Below are 22,500 nucleotides of genomic sequence, written 5' to 3' on the forward strand. Positions count from 1 at the left end.
GGTGTGTCTTGCTTAGCTATGAGGGTTCATATTTAGATTTTAAGAAAATTGTATAAGTCAGTAGTTTAGTCTATGAACAGACTTTCATTTTATCTCAAAAACTGTAGGTATTTCCTTGAATATAGTTGAAATATATAGTAAAACTAGATTATATTTACATACTAAAGATAGTTTCTTACTCTGTCCTTACCTTCAAAAAATTAAAAGAAAAAGAAATTGCATATTGCAGTTCAGCATATGACATATATCTATTAGAATATACATGAGTTAGTACATTTGTTCAACCCAGCTACCTTTTTGATACAAAATGTCATCAATTTTTTTATATATATTCTTTTATAATGAATTCTCAAGAATTTCCTGGTGCACTACTAATAAAGTTGAATTTTAAGTAGACAAAAATCACAAGCAGTGTTTAAAAAGAAAATATGTTTAAACAGTGTAATCAGTGAGTAAAACAAGCTTTGAAAGGCTTTTTGGTATAAAATTGTTGTCCTTTCTCTGTTAGCTGGCATTTATGGGCAATCTTTACAGCTTGGCGTGGATTGTGTGGTTGATGAGGGTGAGGTGGACAGAGCTGCAAATTGCCTAGTGCTGGAGTGGGCAGAAAAACTTTGGTCTGTTAAATTTGAAAGCATTCGCGACTTGGCTCTTCATCTGGTTCACAAAAACTATGTGGACAACAGGTCGATGGCAGCCTTCACCCTGCTGTCAGTGGCGGATCAAAATCAAGGTAACTTTCGATATATGTAACAGTAAGATTTCCTGAACTTTATTGTTATTTTATTGCTGGTTAGTAATTTCATGTGAATTTTGTGCCTACGAGCAGTCTCAGCTCTAGAGCATTTGCTGGGCTTGAGAGGTCTCCATTTTGTGTTTACATGAGCAACAATTAATCGTGTTAAAACCTTTCATGTGTATGAAGGTGATGGACTTTTCAGAAAAATCTTTAACCTATTCATTATGGGAGCTCCAGCACCTGCCTGAGCCACGTGTTAGGCTATGGCAGCAGCTCAAGAGAAAAATTAGAAGTGCAGGAAACAAAGTTACCCCACTCTCTATGTTCTTGGCTGATACATAGACAATTCTTTACATAGTTAGGCTAGAAAGAGGCTTCAGCTCTACTTTGGAGGGGCTGTTTCTCGTCAGTGAATGCAGCCAAGGCCAAATAAGTGTACTTCTGTTTAGCACACACACCTTTTAGCAAGTTTGCCTGTGCATAACCTAATAATATCATCCCAATGTGAAGGATACTCTACTATGATGTGATATGATGTCTTCCCCTCTTGAATGGGTTAAAAGTAGATTTACTAGGCTGAAATAAAAGGTTAAAAAGTTCTTAACTAATATTTAGTTATATGCTTGTTATTTACCTTTTGACAGGGAAGAAGTAGAATAGAATAACACATGATTTGTGTTATTCAGGACTTGAAACTTTATCATTTGTGTTTTCTATTTGTATCATGATTTTCAGGGATATCACTTTTTAGACATTAGGGGGATGTCTTTAGTAGACAATGAAGATTACCTTTTCAGAAAGTAACACTGATTATTATTTTTCTTACTCTGAGGCAGAAAAGTTCTGTAGATAACAGATGTTTTTTGAGAATATCACAGTTTTGTTGATTTATTTTAAACAAAATGTGATAAATTGCTAGTAAGATAAAGTTATAGATATTTTAAGCAGTTCCTTCATACAGGACAAGAAAGTTGTCTTAAAGTGAGTTGAACCTTCCAGGCATGTTGGTGAGTGGAGGGACAGGAGGTGGAAAACACAGAGAGACTCAGCTGCAACTTCAGCGGAAGTTACAGGAACGGGAGCACATCAGAGAGCAGAAGAGGAAACTCCAGGTCCGTGAAAATATTTGTTTATCTATTTTTGAATAGTTCATTTGTTTGATTAGTCAGTTAGTGAATTTATTCTAAAATGTTTTAGTTAGTAGAAGCTATATTAGTTTTTGAAGTAACTACCATTAACATTGGAAATGTTAATTTACTAAGTAATTGATTATGGTCTTTAATTGTACTGTATTTTGTCTTACTTATTTTTCCCATAGCTTATTGTGAGTATAATCAGCCAAATAGTTCAGCATGATATGCTTGCCAGTAACTCCCTTGATTTATTGGTTGCAGGAGCAGCAGCCAGCCATCAACAAGGCAAACAATGAGCGGCCAAAATCTCGGAGGCGGAGTGGGGCATCGCGCAATCCTTCTGGTGAGACTGTGACCAATGGCACCTCCGCTGTGTCGTCGAAGTCCAATTCACATCATCCCCCAGCAGCCACTATCACTACCACCATTACTGCCACTACAAACACCACTAATGGCAACTGTGATAGTCTCCTCTCTGAGCTTCCCAATGGTGCTACTGGAGACATTGCAGGCGGTGACGGCAATAATATTGTCAGCATAACTAATATCAAGCAGGAAGAGAGTCTGGAGTTTCTGGACTCACTCACGGATGACAAACTTCTAGATGCCAAGGTGGTTATGGATGGCAAGAATGGAAACTTTCACAGCAACATCATCACGAATGTTGGCCATACACAGCAACCGCTTAGAAGAAATTGCAATACAAATAACAATTGTGATGTCAAAACTTCCTGTAACAAAGTACCAAACCCAAAATCTAACCCTGCCAAGAAACCGTTCCTTATTATGCAGTCCAGTGCTCCCAAGACCACATCACCCAAGTCCAGGTTCAAAGCCATCCAGCCTAAGGTCACTGACAGCATGCAAGGGACATTGCCTGTGGCATCTCAGTGGTCAGAGATCTTAGGAGTCCCAGAGGACATCACACATCCCAAAACTGAAGTCCTTTTGCCTGTAAATTATGGTGGCCAGTTGATGGTCGAGTCAGGAATTCAGCAAGTGACTCAGCGTGAACAGCAACAACAGCAGCAACAACAACAGCAACAGCAACAGCAACAGCAACAGCAGCAGCAACAGCAGCAGCAGCAGCAGCAGCAACAACACCAACAACAACAACACCAACAACACCAACAACACCAACAGCAGCAGCAACAGCAGCAGCAACAGCAACAGGTTCAGCAAAGACAAAATCTGACCAGTAATAACTGCACTAATAGTCATGAGGCTGAAGAAGAATTAATTCAGTACTTCCACAAAAATGCTGATATGGATGATGCTCAGAAGTCAAGTCAACTATCTGAATTGCGGAAGTTGCTTCAGAGAAACCTACCAGGGGGTCAAGCTCAGGGTGGAGTGGGGGTCAGTGCTCATCCACTAATGACCGACACAGACATTGATCAGGATGTGCAGGGAACAGGAGGAATGAGAAGAAGAGTCAGCTTCCAGCCGTCACTGGATGGAGGAGACAGCTTGAATCCTCTTATGGGAGGACAGACTGTGGGGTCAGTGCCACCAAGTCCCAATACACGCAGAACTCAGTTTAATTTCACACCAATAGGTAGTAATCTGGACCAAGCACAGGGTATGTCTCAGTGCTCTAGTGCAAATGCTAGCCCATTTATGTCTCCAAGGAATACCCCATTACCTAGATCAAGACACAACTCTGGTCAAACCAATTCAACATATGTAACACCTCGTAGTACACCATTTACACCAGACCAACCAAACCATCCAGTTGCGTCTGAATGCAGCACACCATTCATGTCACCAATAACAACACCCTTATTTCCAAGGTCACGTCACAACTCGAATCAGAATCATCGCAGTCCGTACACCCCTAACTGTCGTTCCCGGCACTCTTCTGGTGCCCCTACTTTTAGACATGCACCGTACACCCCAGACGACATGTCTAGTCGGCGTGGAGGGAAGTTCCGTTCAAGACATTCATCAGGAAGTGTTCCACCATCTCCTTCCTCTGCTCCTCTCTCGCCACTGGTGCAAGATGGCTCAGTTCATCCCCCTCAAGACTCAAGCATACAACTTCCTTCAGCCTCCATGTTACATCATATGCTCAAGAATAAACAAACTGTAAGTGGGTACAGTGACTTGCGCCGTCGACACATGTCAGCAGGGCCAACTATCCATTATCAGCCTCAGCCTCCTGCCTTCTCTATTGATCCTTTATCCCAAGAGGTGTCCAATGTAATGACAAACTCCCAACCTGGACCGAGCAATGCCCTGCCAGGTAATCTGAATAGACCTCAATCAGTTCCACCTCTGCAGATGCTCAATATGCCATCCTGTACTCAAGAATCTTTTGCAAAATCCCATCCCAATACACCTGTTGTTAATCAGCAGTTTGTGTTCACTGAGAGTTGTGTGTCTCAACCTTCCTCTTATGCACCTACTCCTGTACCCAGTGAATGCAATGACTTTACTGATAGTTATAATTTAGAGATAGACCCGCTGCTGGATGTCAATTTGTCTGGTGATGCAGGAGGGACTGTTGGGCTTGATTCCATGGATTCATTGACTCTAACTAATAGCCATACAGCAGACCTGTCAACACTTTCAGACCCTCTGCAAGTTCCTCCTAACATGGACCCATTTTCTGTGAACTATGCTTCAGAAACTGGGGATATGAGATCTATGGAAGAGCAAATAGGAGTAAGTGAAGTGACTCTGAGTAGTAGTAGTTGTTGTATGGATAACACACAAGGACAGCAAGTTGATAGTGCTGGTGGTGGTGGTGGACAGGGACCATTAATCAGTACAGCCTCCATGCTCACGCTCAATGCTCTAAACCGCTCATTGGAAAATCCAGGTAGTGGGCTGGAGGAGGACTTCCGGCCAACGTTGCCGGATCTGGGTGATCAGGAAGTGTTCAATTCTTTGGTGCTGGATGTGAATAAAGACTGACATCAGCCTGCCACCTGGGCAAAGTATTTGACATAATGCTGTCAGCTGCTGAGGGGGCACCCATAGTCATGAAAACTTTAAAACTCATGTTTTAAAGATGTGAAATTTGGGTATCCTGGCTGATGTTTACCTCTTCAACACAGACACAGTGCTGAAGCACTAGCACAGATATGCCTGATTTGTATACATAGGATCATAGTTTAAAGTATACATATGTACATTTTGAGTCCAGTTTTGGTATGCTGGAGTCAAGCTTAAATATTTCCTATGTATACTTGACTTTGGCTTGAGATATATCTTGTTTGCTTAAGCACAGCTTAAGGTATGCCTTTGCATATTGAAGTCCGTCTGGAGGTACATTGCCTGTTGGAATCCATCTTTAGGTATACTGCTATATGCTGAATCTTATATTGTGTATACTGAGGTCCAGTTTAAGGTGTACCTGTGTATGTGAATCATAAGGTTCTCTGGACTGCCAGAGTCTGGCTTTTTAGCTTTGATTTTACCAGTTTCCTGCAACTGCCGGGTATGTGATTCAGGAAATGGTGTTAACTTTTGTACTTTTTCTCTCTTTTTATCCTGAGCTACTAGTCCCAACTAGTAGGTTGTCAGAGGGAATCAACTCTCAGACAAATGTGATCTCAACAAAGGAACTTCTATATTTTAGCTCCCATAATTAGAATAAGAGAAAATAATTATTCTACCAAGCTCATTGCAGCAACAGTGAGTAGTTGGGTTACCGAATGGCACTGGGAAAAGATTGTTGTAAGATGTGCGCACATCTGGCCCATCTCTTGGAGGTTAGAGCATCACAGTTTGTTTCTTACTTTGTCAATAGCTGCATGTGGCTGTGAATATACCCCGCACAGCCATTGTGTCTATGTCTAGTGTGGCATACTTCTTGTTGGTCTTAATTTTCTTCATTTTGCAAATTGGTCATATTCAAGATTTTAATATTTATCTTTTTTTTTTTTTTTTTTTTTTTTTTTTTGTAAACTTGTAAGTTTATACATTTTTGGGCTTAACTGTGTTGCTTAAGTGAATTTATCAAAAATAGATATTAACCACACAATTGCACTTGGTTCCTTTTTAAAGGATGTTACATTTCAAGTTAGATTGAAACGTTCACTTGCTGCTTTTCACCTGGACAGCAGGTGTTGGCAAGATCCATACTTCTTATGGATACGTTTAACATTCTGATAAGAAGTTGTGGCATCAAAGTCAAGCTCTAAAAGACTTAAGGAGGTTTGGTAGTGATTGAGGATTAGGTTTTGCTTGCTAGTTTGGCAGGTCAGAACCTTAGTTGAATGTGCCCAACTGCTAAGTTTTGTTAATTTACTTTTTTTACTTGTTCCCAAGTATGGTTTAACTTCCAGGTCTTTGCAGCTACACAGCAGCATAAGTCTTGTTGTAACTTGAGACTTGGAATTTTTTTTACAAATTTTCAGCATTGTGTTAAAATGCTGCTGAAATTGTGGACACATCGTGTACCTTGTATATATGTATTAAGATGTGTAATATAAGTAGTTTTGACTCTTGGATGTTTGTGGATTTTAGCAGAGATAGAATAAGGCATTCAGTGTTTACTTTTTCACTGTCATGACAAAGCATTGACATTAGTTCTTATATACACAACCATTGGTTAGGAAGCAGCGACCGTGTCAGCTGTGGTGTGTGGGAGGGTCATCAACACATAGGTTTAAGTAAGCCAGCAGCAATGATGGTGTGCTATAAGAGAGTATGCTCAACAATATATTAACTAGATTTTATTGTAAATTATACGGGGTTCTTAACACTCCATAATGTATCTGTGATAACAAAGAAAAAGAAAAAAAAAACATACAAAAAGTTTAATATTTTAAAAGTCTACAGCAAAAAGATTAATTTGTAGTTTTCACTTTTTTGAGTTACTGCAAAGGTTATTTTAGTAGGTAGGTATATCTATATATTTTTACCCCACCAACTTACTTTAAATCCATGTGTAATTTTGTGATCTCGACCATTGATGTCAGGGAGTAGTTTGTGGTGTCAGCTTAGATAAAACAATCCAGGAGTAGTGTGCAGAATTGTTTTGGATTCAACCATCAAAAGTAGTGCATTTACCATGTTTGGTGTTTACTTAGGCATGGAAGTGAAGGGAGTAGAGCAGTCAATTAATAGCGGATGCTGGAAGCAAAGCATTGGAAGAGAAAGTTAAGAATCATAGATACACAAGTCACTTTGATTTCTAGTAAGTGCAAGGGTTGTAAAACAAGTGAAGATCAGACAAAATTAAGTTCTTGGGTTCTTTATAAGTAAAACAAGGGAAGATGTGTATATATAGTGCTTGGATTATAATTATTTTATTTTAACCATCTTTTTACTCTTGTTGTTGCTGTCTTCATTTCATCAATGTTTCTTGTCCTTAGGCATCTTTCTTCGTCAAATATTAAGTTAGGTGTTTGAAATTTTATCAGGAGACTTTATTTTTTTATTGTCATTACAATTTCCTTTTGTGAAAATTATTTGCAGGAAAAGCATACGAATTTCACAAATTTTGAGTTGATTTTTGTTTATTACAAGACTGATTGGTTTATGTAAAAGTTGTCATAGCAGTTTTGTCTGAAAATGATGAATGATAAGTGATGCATTCAGTTTCCCCTCCCTCGACCACCTCCATCATCACCAAACATCTGGGTTTATTTGCACTCGACTTCACTTGTTCCTGGGTTCCTGACACAGTTTTAAGGATTTCTAGCTTTGTACTCATTTTGGAAAAGTAGAATATCTTTATCATAAAAAAAAGTGAATGAGATTATTGAGAAGATAATAGTTCTCATTCTTGGATGAGATATTGTACTTTCACGAGAAGAGTGAAGGTAAGCTGGTGATCTGCTGCCATAGTTGAGACTGAGTATCCAACACTGTGTGGACTGTCAGAAGAGCCCAATGCTTGGCTCTTTGTAAGCCATACCATATGGACTTCAGGAGTCTTGTGTGTTCAAAGACGCAAATGTACATATTTGCAGTTGAAGATTTCACAAGGATTTTGTACTGTTGTAGTATGATAGTTGTACTAAGGTCTAACATTTACTTTTTATTTCTGTCACTTAGGAATTCCTTTCCTCAGACTTCTATTTTTGAGTGACAGTTAAACCCGGTGTTATATTTTGTTGTTTGTAATATAGATAAAATAATTTTTTCCAGTTATCAGTAAGGTTTTATTCATTGCATTGTGTTGCTTTGACAGATCCAAGAGCTTTTGTATGTATGCTGCTACAGCTCCGTGGCTATGAAGGATGTAGGAATGTGTAGTTCAGTGTGTAGTTACAAGTTGTAGCTTATTGGTAAAAACATCAACTCTATTGAGAAAGCAAAGATTGTTTACTTTGTCTTGTGATTGTAACATTTGCGAAGAACAGAATGTCAAATTATATTTATAACCTGTGACTTCAGGTTGCAGCAGACATACAGCTAGGTTTCAAGGGGGATCAAGAAACAAATTCTGTCTTCTGATGTTAAAAAGACTGTCAAGTATATTTGTAACTGCCATTTTCTGTTTCAGAAACAGAATTACCACTTAGGCCTAACTTGGAATTCCTTTGTTCCTTACTGTAGCAACTTTTCTCACTTGGCGTAATGCAAGTGTACCCCAGCATTGGAAGAGTCTTCTGTAATTTTTGGGGAGCTGATGTTTATATCCATTTTAGTAATTACACACATGCTACCTTTCCCTTTCTTGCTCTCATATTTCTTTCCTTTTTCACTTGTATATTGTATATAGAAATGCATATTTAATTAGATTATAAATGAAATGGTTAATAAAATCCATGTGTAAAGATTGGATTGATGTGAAGAGTGCATTGTGTACATGAAGAAATCATAATTCTTGTAGAATGGAAAGCTCTTAAGATACTTCTGTAAAAGTATATTTTATAACCAATGAGCTATGCTGTCTAAATATTTTGTAGTGCTAGCCACGGAGCTGAAGACGTGCAGTGGAAGTGTTCCAGAAAAGACCATGCATTTCTCTTTCTTTCAGCTTTCTGCATACAATTAGGAAAACTTGTCCATTTTTATAAGAGCATCTCAGAAAGCACAAATGGGATAACTGCGGCTATGTAATGCAGCCCACTCTGAAATTAGATAGAGTTGGAGGTATCAGGATGTGTATGTATATATATTGTAATTGTAAAAGAAGTGCGATAAGATAATGGACTTTTGTGTATGAGAAAGTTGCATGTATCCATATAGGTAAGTTTTCCCAGTGTTGAAGGCAGAAGGAGACGGATACAGTAACCTGTAGAAGCCTGCCAAACTTTGATGTTATATTATAAATGGTACATCCATGGCTTCGGATGAGAATTTATTCAATATATCTGTTAATTGCGGAGCAGGATGCCAGTTGGAAGGTCAGCTTCATAATCTGAATGGACAACAGCAAGGGGCTGAGTCTCCTTTACTTAGTACAAAATAATTTCATTACTCTTATTTTAATTCTGGAAATAACACCTGCAAGTGAGAATTTATTGTAATATTTTTCCTCTTCAGTTGCCCAGCCAAGAGCTGAGGGACCAAATGCTAGATGACCTACTTGATCCTAAGTTTTAAGCAGTTACCAGCATGATCCACTGCCGTTGTGCACTTTCATGGCCCAGCGATCCCTTATAGAGGGGAGAGACGAGCAAAAAGGGAAGGAATGAGCAAATGTAAAGGAAAACTGGTATGATTGTGTTTGTACTTAAACAGGGGAAAGACGAAAAGAATAGAAGTTCCATTTCATCATGAGAAGCAGTACAGAGGAGAAAGATTCTCATTTTCCAAGTGGTTTGAGGAATTCAGCATCAGCCAGAAAGACGAAACAGAACAGTGAGCAGCATGTCAGGCAATAAGTCATGCCTTCACTGAAGTGCCTCGAGGTGATAGTGACTTCCCCAGCCATGGTAGAGTTTGCAGAGCGTTATTTGTGTGACAAGTAGAATAGGATAATCCTGTGGATTTTTCGTAATTCCATGTGCTGTAAAATTTAGATCATGCCAACGAGTTTGTAACCATGAATGCTGCACAAGGTTATGGCTGCAAGTAACCAAGCCAGTTTTTATGCCATTGATGAAGTGATATTCACAATTTTTTGTTGGTAACATCTCCGTTATATTTCTTCCCATGAGAGTATACCGAATCATGTATTTTAGGGTAATAATGAACTGTGTGTTTTGCATCATGCGTGTATACTGACACACATTGTTGCAGTTTCATGTCACCTTGTGTGTCTGTATGCATGCATATGTATTATCTTATTTTTGGTATTTTAATAAAAAAAACATTGAAACACACCATACCACACCACACACACATTGTTGATACAAACACACATGTTTTGTGCATACTAGTATAGACACTTCTTTATGTACACATTTACACAAACATGCACATGTGCATGCTTAGAGACACGCACATGCATAGATATTCTTGAATGCGCATTTTTATATTCACACATGCACATGTACATATACATGCACACACATGCGCCTACACATATACATGCATATGCACATTTACATGTATGCATTATTATATATTTGAAAGTAGGTAAAATTCACATTTGAAAGCAATGGAGTTAACATTATCCTAAGTTGAATTTTGGTATGCCATGACTTATTCCAACATTGTGTTGGCATACCTTATCTGTGATACCATGGAGAGGTCAATGCATTATGATGACAGAAAGAGAGATGAGAACAAAATGGAAGTGTGTAATTCATCCATCTTGACACAAAAGGGATCTTGGTTATGTAGCATCTGGGTACAACCTGGCTAGGGTCGACTCCCCTACAAACTATTGCTAAGCAAATATTACCTGTAAAACTTAATTCTTTAAATACAACAAATTTGCCACAGCTCTGGTGTCTTTGTAACCTTTGGTTTGTATGTTTATGCACATGTAATATACTGTAAAAGAGAGGGTAAGACAGAGAAAAATATATTTGCACGTAAGAATACAAAATTGTCTTACTATAACTACAGCTGTTTGTGTTTAGCATTTGTGTCTCTTCCCTCTTTCATATGAGGGTAAATGAGTATCTTTTTAATGATTTGTAAAAAAGCTTAGGTCAGAAAAACCAGCATTTTTTCTTATTTTTATTAAAAATGAAAATAATAAAGTGGACAGATTCTCAGATGCTGAGGGCCACATGGCAAAAAGTGCAAAATTGTGCCAGAAGAACAGAATATGCAAAGGTAAAGTCTTCACAGAGCTCGAAGTAAAAGCAACACAAACTTGGTGTGTTGCTTGGCTAAACACTTACAAATAAAGTTTTTGGACAACCTATGTGGCTCAGGCAATTGTCTGAGGCTTGCCTTCCACGTTAATTGTGCTAGTGTTGTTACTGAACACTACCTGGTTGAGTTTAACATCGAGGCAATGCCTTAGCGGTCTGCACATGTTCTGCTTAGCATGGCTAGATATTTGTGCAGTTTCAAGGCTGTGCCAGGCAGTTCATCTTGAGTTGTACTATACACAACCAGGGGCTGGGATATATATTTCGAGATCAGCCCAGTATGTATATACCAGAGACTGTCTCAGGCAGTGTTGTAAGATGAGCTGTCCTGGGTAGTGAGACGTTGAAGGCAAAATGCAAGACCGTCTCAGAGTGTATTTGTAAACTTTATTCCAGCTTCGGAATATCTTACTTTGCTAATTTTTTTATTGGTTGTCCTGATGTTAAATTGCAAAGATCTGAAACATTTTTGACCTTCAGTAATTACTGGGACACTTTTATGTCGAAAGATATTTTCCAGCTTTGATAGGACCTCTTCTTTTGGTTGAAACCTTTTAGAAATTCTCTTAAACTGTGTCTTAACTTTAGGAACCGCCAGCAGTCCTAAATTAACGCTAAATGACATGCAATAAATATGATAGATATTTTACGTAGAATGTGACATCTTACGAGTATCGAAAAATTGTCCGGTATTTGTCCTCATCAGAAGAGAGAGATCACGTTCTATGGACATGCAGATATATTCATTAGTCACAAAACTCCACAGCCACCTTTAACTTTGTTTTCAACAACTTTTAGAAAAATGACCGTCTGATACATAAAAAATCGTGAGAATGCCAGGTGTAAGGAGGTGGTTTCAAATGTCATTTCTTTTAACTATGTTTTAAATACATACATTAGAACCGACTGCTGATTCACAGCCTTTTTTATAATTTGTTCATGAAAAGGTCTGACATAATGTTTAAGGTTCCAGACAGCCTTAATGCCTGGGTCTCTTGAGCTTGAACACGCCAAGGCAGCTTTTCACCTGTGGATGGCCGGCGAGATTACGCCTTTTGGGAGTGGGTTGGCATGCATCTCCGCCTGACCGCACTCCATCCGACGAAGGTGGGCAGGATGGGAACGAACTTTGCCCAGCCCCACCTGCAATGGTCAAATTATTAGTACTGCTGAAACAAAAGCAACCTACAAGGTATTGGGGGATTGCTTACAATCAAAACTACATATATTATGTGTAAAAAATAGTAGTGGATTAAAAAGATTTCCATAAACTAAGCCAATAGATAAAGGTTCCAATGGAACCCGCATTATTTTCAAAAGTTGAACATTTAGTAGATAAGAACGATTATAAACAGATGACTGGAAAACTTGACATAAGGACATCTGTGAACTACTGCGTTATTTTGACTCGTATGTTACTGCATATCATTACAGCTCATTGGAGTCTTCAGTATTGACAATTATATGTAATATTAATATTGTGCATTTTTTGCTGCGTTCGGAACTCTTCGTATTGCTTGTCCAGACAACTTGTACAGGACCAGAAGGACAAAGAGACTCAAGCCCTTTCTGCCCAGAAGCAACCGGCTCGAATGTAAACATTCACTTTTTATCATACCGGTGTCTATTTTACACGCTGCACAGAGTTTGTAACTCCTTTGATGCACATTTAACTTGCCTGCAAATGACAAACACAAAAATATCCTTTGATAACATCAATAAAGGGCCATAAAATTACCCATCATTATCTTGTGGTTACCTACAGATGTCAATGTTAACATACAAAAGCTATTGTGACGTCATCTCGTCCTGGTCGCCCAGCTTCGCAGGAGGGCAAGATGGACGAAACTTGTCTAGGACGAGAAAGTAGAGGTTCCGAACGGTCATGACATCTTGTCCAACTGGTCTGGACGAGCAGGACGAGCAGTTCCGAACGTAGCATTCTAGAACAGACTACAGACGAGGTGAACAATCGCTTGGGCACTTGTGTTCTCCAACTTCAAAGGGACTAGTAACCCTTGAACATTTCCGGCCATGGGCTCCGTGTAATTTCTGCAAGTGTTTCGGAGTCACACCACCGCAGCCATCTCTTTCCCAGCACCATAGCCCAACACGCTCACCACAGCTCTCACTATCTACACAGCCATCATTGCCTCATCAGTCATCATACCAACATGACCATTACTGACAAGAGGACCATTCAAAAGATTTTTTCAATTTTGTCTTCTATTCAGTTCCAGGGCCACCGCACCAAAAATAAACGAATATGTAATCCAGCAAAAATCCCCGCTGCTCGCTATTTTGTCTTTCTTCTCGTGGTTTAAAACAGCAAACTCAATAATAAAATGCTAATACCATCATCATAAAACGGAGATATCAAGTTTACATGAAATAGAAGTCGCTTGCTAACTAATTATAGTACTATATGACTCTTGGTGTGTAACACATTTATTTGTTCAAACTATTAACCACTGCCTTGAATAGATAACTCGTTACCCTACAAAGGCGTCTTCAGGCCATGTAAGGAACGTGATGTGGGTTCAGGATAAACCGCCGTTTACCCATAAATGCGCGGCCGTAACCATGGTGGTTATGAAACCAAACGTAATAAATAGGTCATGCTCAGTCACCGCAATCGAGAGCAAGGAATATTTACCATTCAGAGAAAAGGCAAAGCGCAAAAGTTGAAAGAAAATACATACACTCGGAAGAAGGGCATTCCCACGGGGAGGTCGTAGCAGCGCGCATCCGTGGTCACGACGTCGTTCTCGTCCTTCTCGGGCTTCAGCTGCGCCTTCCACTTCTTCATGCCACGCTCCTCGTCCGTGCCTGCGGCCGCGAGAAGGGGCAGGGTTAAGGTACCTCTTGCATACGAACACATCGCATTTTTATGTCAAAGGTCGATAAAAAGAGATAGAAGATACGTAGAAAAAAACAACAAAAGAACAGGAGAAATGATATAGAGTTTCACCAAACTGGATTTAACAGACGCCCTTAGGACGCGATAGCTTTTCTTGAAGCTATCTTCGTTCTCTAAAAGGCTCCGTAAAAATCTGTGATGTTGAAGGAAGAGGAACAGTACGCAAGGATTCTTTATGTTAAGAACCCAATACAATGACCTTAGGAACGAAAATCCTTTTTTACTGTACTATTTTTTTTCTTTAAGGTGTATACTGACAGGCCCTTCCATAACAAAAAAGTATCAAACTGTTTATAAGTAAGTCCATTAAAGACAAGACTCATACTGTTAGACCACTTTTTAGCTAATTAAATAAACTAAAGCGAAAGAGAAAACGCGAGGAACAATAAGCTAAAGAGATCAAAGAAAACGGGAAGCCTTCAGCAGGGACTCAAAGGAAGGCCCCACAAGCCGAGTTCGAGGCAGACGCACCTGGGATCGTGTTGTCCAGGACGAAGCCCAGGAAACCTCCGACGAACATGGACGTCCGGAGCAACACCGACAACACCTGGTCCAACAAGGGCAGTGACGTGTTGATGATGTACTTGTTCTCGGGCCTTTGCATCCACTGCGGAAAAGGGGGAGAATGTGTTAACGAAAAGGAGTTGAGAAACATAGGCATATATATTCTCTTTCCCTTTCCTTTTCTTTCTTCCTTCTTTCTTTACTTTCTTCCCTCTTTCCTTCAATCGGTCAGTCCGTCTATAGTTCATTCATCCATCCCCATCTTTCTTTCTTTCTCTCTCTCTTTCTCCCCCCCCCCTCTTCCTCTTCCTCTCTCTTCTCCTCCCCTCTTCCCTCTCTCTCTTCTCCTCCCCCCTTCCCTCTCTCTCTTCTCCTTCCCCCTTCCCTCTCTCCCTCCCCCTTCCCTCTCTCCCTCCCCGCTTCCCTCTCTCTCCCCCTTCTTCCCTCTCTCCCTAACTCACCTCTCTCTCTCTCTCTCTCTCTCTCTCTCTCTCTCTCTCTCTCTCTCTCTCTCTCTCTCTCTCTCTCTCTCTCTCTCTCTCTCTCTCTCTCTCTCTCTCTTTCTCTCTCTCTCTCTCTCTCCTTTTAATCCGTCCCTTCTTCCCTCTCTTCCTCCTACCCTCTCTTTCTCCCTCCCTCCCTCCTTCCCTCTCTCCCTCACTCCTTCCTTTCCTCCCTCCGCCTTACCATGGGGAGCGCCATCCCGAAGAAGAGGGAGAACCCGATGACGAAGAGGTTCCTGGGGGAGTTGAGGTCGACGTACTGGAGCGAGGAGAGACCGACGGAGGTGATCATGGCGAAGACGACGCAGAAGATGCCCCCGATGATGGGCTCAGGGATGGTGATGAAGAGGGCGCCCACCTTGCCCACCAGCCCGCACAGGAGCATGATGAGGGCGCTGTACTGCACGACGCGGCGGCTGCCCACCTGTCGTCGCGTTCGGATGTTTCAGTTAAGGGTTTATATAATTGCGCAGAAGCAAGACGAAATGCAGAAGAGGTTTGGAAGGAGATTATGGTAAAGGCTGGAACTTATGTATACACAAAGTGGCAAAAATAATTCCAAAAGCACAAAAATCTCAAATTTCTTGACATTAAACGATACACAGCATATACTGATTAAAAGTATGTGCACAGGCACGAGCATATAAAAACACTAACATCGAAACACAACAGGTCTATAGGCCTGCATATCGATGGACACATATTTACCTATTAAACAATCAGAATTTCTTCCTTGATCTAAAAGAAATCAAGACCGTGAACGTCGATGTTATCAAAATAAATGAACCAGAAAGATTTAAACTGGCTTATGTCAAATTCCTGTTTCTTTTTCCATTTCCCATAACATTCCCAGTCTTTCATCCCCCTCCTAACCCCCCCCCCCCGCCCACACCCTCCGTTAAACCCTCGCCGTGAAGCTTTTTCCGGCGGACGAACAGCGGAAGCTCACGTACCCTTGTAACGCCGATGGCGCCGACGTTCTGAGAGTAGGAGGTCGTGCCGCTGCCGGTGCCCCAGAGTCCGGCCAGCGCCGTGCCCAGGCCTTCCATCCAGATGCCACGGTTGATGGCGTGCTTGGGAGGGGCGGGCGCGCCTGGGAGCACAGAGGAGGCCAGCATGAAGGGAGGCTACACAAACAAAGACGCGGATACGCACGCGCGCTCTCTATCTGTCTGTCTCTCTGTGCATGTATGTCTCTGTCTCTGTCTCTGTCTGTCTCTCTTTCTCTCTCTCTCTCTCTCTCTCTCTCTCTCTCTCTCTCTCTCTCTCTCTCTCTCTCTCTCTCTCTCTCTCACACACACACACACACACACACACACACACACACACACACACACACACACACACACACACACACACACACACACACACACACACACACACACACACATATATATTTATGTACGGTAATAAGAGAGATAAAATGGAAGAACAATAAAGAATAGGAGAGAAGGGAAGAAGCGGGAGAAAAAGGAAGAATGGGATAGAGGAAAAGATAAAAGAAGGGAGGAAGGTAGAGGGCATAAGAGAAACAAAGAAGAGGAAACGGAAGAGGGAGCGAGTGAGAGAGAAAAAGTGATAGTAAATTAAAAAATCATATTTTATAGCCAATTCTAGTAGTGCATTTTGGCGATCATCCTTGCAATGTCTACACCGGAACCAGTGACCCAGAGGAGCATGGAGGGGCCTCCAGCCTCCCTGACCAAGCCAAAGCAAGCCAAGAACGAGCCGTAACCTGACTAACCTGCCAGGCGCGCGCAGGCGAAGTAGTCCCCGACGCTCTCGACGATACTGGCGAGCACGCCCGCCATCATGCCCAGCACGCCGGCGACGCTGACCGTGGGCAGCCCCCACTGTCCTGCGGGGGAGGGGCAGAGGAAGGGGCTCAGTCCAGAGGCTTACATGGTGGTCCGGGGGGTACCCGCCCCCCCCCTGCAATCTGATAGGCCACCCCGTGTTCCCCCCTCAATGATCATTGGCCCTTTATATATAGTATATTTATATATCAATGTATTTATATATTCATATATATTCATATATATATATATATATATATATATATATATATATATATATATATTTATTTATGTATTAATTTATAATAATATATTACAGACATTTATATATGAATATATATCAATATATTAATATATAATATTTATATATCAATATTTAATATTCATATATTAATATATAATTATATATTAACATATAACATTAATATAATATATAATATTTAAATATTAATATATAATATTAATATATATTAATACATAATACACACAGCAAGATGAAAATCTAAACAATATACAACTGTACAATATGAATACAAGTAGGCAGCCTTAATTTTTGTTACTTCTGGGCGGTTCCCAGATTTATTGTTGTTATCTACTGTGGCCTCCACCAGAAAATTCTCCGGACCCATCCCTGCCTCATCGAGGATCAGATAACCAAGTCAGGGAGCTGGGGACGGGGAGACGTCATGACAGTGTGTGGAAGTTACTTGTATGCCTTTAACTGAAACGTATTTGCATTAAGACCGAGGGAAGCACAGTGTCCTGAAGACTTAGCCCCGTATCTCAGCAAAGAAAGGCCGTTATTCGCACAGCCAGACTTTTTTACAACGGAATGTGCGAATAGTAGGAGATGATCCCGCTTCGACTCCTTTCCGAAACCTCGAACGTACCGGGGTAGGGAACGCGGAACCACGGGGCCTCGGTGACGATTTGCATCCTAGTGTCCGTGCGCGCGTGTGACTCCTTCGGCAACGTCTCCGTGTATGTGAGCGCCCAGCAGGTGCCCCACGCACCCACCACCGCCAGCAGCACCTGCAGGAGCGAGCCTCCATTAGGAACGAGTTCACCTGTGAGGCAGTATTTGGATGTTTGTATGTATGTATGGATGATTAAATATGAGTATGTATGTAGGTAGGATGGGAAGTCGATAAGTATATTTGTGTGTAATAGTATGTATGTATGTATGCATGTATATATGTGTACGTGCGTTTGTGTGTGTGTGTGTGTGTGTGTGTGTGTGTGTGTGTGTGTGTGTGTGTGTGTGTGTGTGTGTGTGTGTGTGCATGTGCGTGGGCGTGTGCGTGGGCGTGTGCGTGTGAACACGCATACCCACAGACACATTATATCTATCTATATACAAACACATAGACACGCATACACGCACACACTGACCGGGAAGAGTTTGAAGACGTGGATGTTGGTCCTGGCGAAGCCCCTGGAGCGCGACCAGCTGACGAAGGGCAGCGGGACGTCGGCCAGGTACTGCGAGAACATCACGAGCAACACGATGGTCCTGAAAGGCGACACCGGGGTCAGGTCAGGTTGTGTAAGTCTTTTTGTGACGGCATTGTCTGTGATGAGTCTTAACTTTATTCAGATTTCTGCAATGACGAAGATATGAGGGTGGCAAAGCCCTCGGAAGATAAAGCCCTCATTCAAGACGGACGGCACGCGCACAGCGCCAGGGCGGCGAAGTGCCAGTGCAGGGCGTCTCGCGTGAGAATCACACATGAGCCATTCTATTCAGATTCCCCCCCCCCCAGAACCGAAGCCCTCGTGAAGCTGGCGACACGTACAACATGCTGATGCCCCAGTGCGAGGCCGCCTTGGAGGCCGCGACGGGGAAGAGCGAGAAGCCGATGAGGGTGACCGTCGGCACAATCACCAGCGGCGAGATCCAGCGCAGGAGGGCGCCGATGGCTCCTGCGGGAGAGAGGCGAGGCGTTAGGGAGGGGTTGGGCCATTGCGGGCTCATCGCGCGCTCGCTGTCGTCGGCTGCGACAGGGTGGCCCGGCTCCTGCCAAGCGGCCACTTCAGTGGCGAACGTTGAGGTCGAAGGCCAAAATGGAAGTCGTATCTCTTAAGCTGTCTATCTGTTTACCTTCATTTCTATCTTCATATATATATATATATATATATATATATATATATATATATATATATATATATATATACACATATACATACAACTCTGTCGTGAGGAGCTCAGGATGGGCTGAGTCCCTGCCTGGTTAAGTTACGTATATTTACTACCCTGGCTAACTGCTCAGGCGTAGGCAATCGTGATTACAGTTACATATATTCACATACATTCGACAGAGTACAGTATTCTGTGAATACAGTAACAACTATACATGGTAAAATGGGAATATGTCATACAGCATACAAACGTATATTACCTTTGATCTACCTTTGCCTTTGTGTTTACATAAAAGTGTTCTATGGTGCGTTTTTATGATTATGATAGTTTTACATAGTAAAATTAGGATATAGCATGAGTATATCTTCCAATGTATCAGATTCTATAAAATAATCACATAGTTCTTAATACCTCATGTTAGTTGGTCTGAAAGGCTGTATCGCATGACACTCCGAGATATAATGCTCAAGCGTTCGCTTATTTTCCTCGTTACACAGTCTACATCTAGATTCATCTGCACTTTTTGCAACTTGCAGTTGCCAGTACATTCTATAACCTAAACGTATTCTGGCAATAACCACGTTACATTGTCTGGTTTTACTTCGGTGCCACCCATAGGATGGCTTACAATTTCCATACTGATCGTAGTGCCTTATACTACAACTTTCAGGCCTTTGTGAACTCGTCAGATCTGTCAGGTCTTCTTTATGAGAACTTTTTAATATGTGTGCAACCCTAGCAAGAGGCATCCCAAGATCTTTATTTACAATATCTTTGCTACAAGCCTCTTTCGCCAAATTGTCTACATGGTCGTGCTTGCGTATACCAACATGAGATGGTATCCATACAAATTGAATGTTAAAATTGCGCTCTCTTGCATAAGTTACGTTACGCTTAATGCAGTTCACAATTCCCTCATCACCATCTGTTTTGAAGGAATTTAGTGTCCGAAGAGCGCTTTGGGAATCACAAAAAACTACTCCAGTGCCCCGAGTATTCTGTTGCAAGGAGGATACCTGCCAACTCCGTTTGAGTGGTGCTGGCCCAATTTTGTACTCTCATATGAACTTGATGTTGCAATAAACCATTTTTGTATACAGCGCAAGCACAACCAGCTTTGTATCCAGACTGTACGGATCCGTCAGCGTAACACTCGTACACATCGCCCATAGATTCTAAGTGTTCCTTTACCGTCGCCAAAGCAATTTGTTTCAACACGCAGTTAGGTACACTTTTTTTGCGGTAGACATGTAAAGTGCACAATCAGTGATGAGTTTTTCCATGGGGGAATGGATCGACCTTTTGGTATCTTATTTTGAGGACGTTACGCTTGGTAATGTTCATGGAGATTTTGTGTACCAGAGAACGCTCGTGTGTCTGATTAGCCTCGTCTGCTTGCGTGATTTTATGTTGAAGCTGTTTTTGGAAATATGTGAGATACAAGGCTTCCCTCAGGGCTTTGACCGCAAACAGAGTGCAAATATATATTATTCTATTAAAAATGGATGGTAAGTGGTGACTTTTCACGAAGGGCCCTCGTAGGGGGAACGAAGGGTGGATGCGGCTATGCGCCCCCGTCGGCGTTAGCTCCTAGATGATGATGATGTATATATAATATATATATATATGTATGTATACACACGCACACACACACGCACACACACACACACACACACACACACACACACACACACACACACACACACACACACACACACACACACACACACACACACACACACACACACACATATATATATGCATTTGTATATTTATGTACATACAAACACACATATACACACATGCATATCTTTGTGTGTGTATATATATATATATATATATATATATATATATATATATATATATATATATATATATATATGTATATATACATATATAATAAATATATATGTTTGTGTGTGTATTTATACACACACACACACACATATATGGATGTATGTATATTCATATATATAAATATATATATATATATGTATATGTATATATATATATATATATATATATATATATATACATATACATACATATATTTATTCATTTATATGTGTTCATATTTATATACATGCATATATATATATATATATATATATATATATATATATATATATATATATATATATATACATACACATATATGTATGTATTTATGTATATTTATGCATATATAAGTATATATATATATATATATATATATATATATATATATATATATACATACATATATTTATTTGATTATATATGTGTGTGCGGTGTGCGTGATACCCTCCCCGACCAGGAATGCAGCCAAGGAGACTCACCAGTGAATCCCACGAGGATCTGGAAGACCGCTGACACGCAGATGGCGCCCTGAACCTGTCTCATTCTGACTTGCCACAGCTCCGTCTTCTCGGCCTCCGTCAGGGCGTCGAATTCCTCCTGGCTCGGGCACGGCATGAGCGACAGGATGGCCAGGATGGGGCCCAGGAAGCCATGCGTGCCACCTTGCACTATCGGTAACCTGGCAGTGGTAGGAAGGAGCGCAGGGGAATGCATTATTACTGGTTAGAAAAACCGTTAATGCAAGTTGTTTGACAATTCAGTGTTGGTCCAAACGTACCTTATAGGATAACTTTTGTCTTGTTCAGTCTGGTCAAACTTTCCTTTTCAATATACAGACTGTAACATAAATTTCTTAGTGATTCCCTCTGAATGACTAATGTAGCTCTTACTACTTTCTGCACTGACTGCATACTGAGGACATGAGACGCATTCATTTGCATTTCTTTACATAAAAGCAATGATAATAAAGACGTGTATTATGATTACAAGCCGATTATATACTCTAGCGATTCCGCATACGAGGCTGGCCACCAAGAATGAGTTCGTTTACCATCCAATGCATTTGAGATCTAATGAACTCAAACGGCAGGCTGTGTTGATTCACTAAGTATAAGGGTTCCTGTTCCACTAACAAAATATTGCTTGAATACATCAGCGATCCAAAGTGCAACTCGGTAAGCATAAGGGAGCCACACTAGCACAATTTCCGTGGCTATTTCACGTTTCCGTTTTTTTTTTTCTCGCTGCCGCTGGCATATTGGCTGAATGCGATAATTTCCAGTCAAACGATAATTATCGTTTTCGCTGGCAATTTTTTCGTTAGCTTTTTTGTTAAAATCATAAGCTATAATGTGACACGGCCTTTCATGGTCTCGTAACACGAAAGAGATGCCTATTGCCATACTCTAAGAGCTGAATCTTGCCTAAATTATCGTAAAAAGAGAAAGTGCCTACCAACCCATTTAATTAATTCCAGTTTCCGTCCGTAAAAGCTGCTTCCCTGACATCGCAGAGGCTTCGCCAGGAAATATTGCATATGTATTTTTATGGTCCATTACAACATTTTGCAATGTGTTTCCGTTTTTTTTTATAATAAGAATGTCTCGAGCTTTTGTTTTTAACGTTAAATGTAATTTCGATGCAATGTTTTTTTTTCAAGGCCTGAATAGCATCACAATAAGAGCATCGCATCCTGAGGCTACTGCCGATATCCGCTTGCAAAACTCCCCCGTGGAAGATAGCGGTGGAC

General features: G+C 40.9%; 2 protein-coding genes across 2 annotated transcripts in view; one reads left to right on the forward strand and one right to left on the reverse strand.

Moving 5' to 3' along the window:
* Nucleotides 1-534: 534 nt before the first annotated feature.
* On the forward strand, nt 535-10,667 carry LOC113818920 (uncharacterized; the record flags this gene model as incomplete). Its single annotated transcript, XM_070115194.1, is given in 3 exon segments — nt 535-733; nt 1,739-1,851; nt 2,134-10,667. Coding segments are annotated over 3 exon segments (2,970 nt in total), but the record flags the coding sequence as incomplete, so codon positions are not given.
* Nucleotides 10,668-10,893: 226 nt separating this feature from the next.
* Nucleotides 10,894-22,500, reverse strand: part of LOC113818921 (solute carrier family 23 member 2-like) — a gene marked incomplete at its 5' end in the record, with an annotated part of 12,093 nt that continues 486 nt past the window's right edge. The window contains 10 exon segments of the mRNA XM_070115196.1: nt 10,894-12,191; nt 13,751-13,877; nt 14,440-14,575; nt 15,160-15,399; nt 15,929-16,068; nt 16,720-16,833; nt 17,662-17,803; nt 18,164-18,284; nt 18,568-18,694; nt 21,230-21,429. Coding sequence (XP_069971297.1) covers nt 12,095-12,191; nt 13,751-13,877; nt 14,440-14,575; nt 15,160-15,399; nt 15,929-16,068; nt 16,720-16,833; nt 17,662-17,803; nt 18,164-18,284; nt 18,568-18,694; nt 21,230-21,429 — 1,444 coding nt within the window.

This window comes from Penaeus vannamei, chromosome 37 (genome assembly GCF_042767895.1).
Source record: "Penaeus vannamei isolate JL-2024 chromosome 37, ASM4276789v1, whole genome shotgun sequence".
Classification (NCBI taxonomy): Eukaryota; Metazoa; Arthropoda; class Malacostraca; order Decapoda; family Penaeidae; genus Penaeus; species Penaeus vannamei.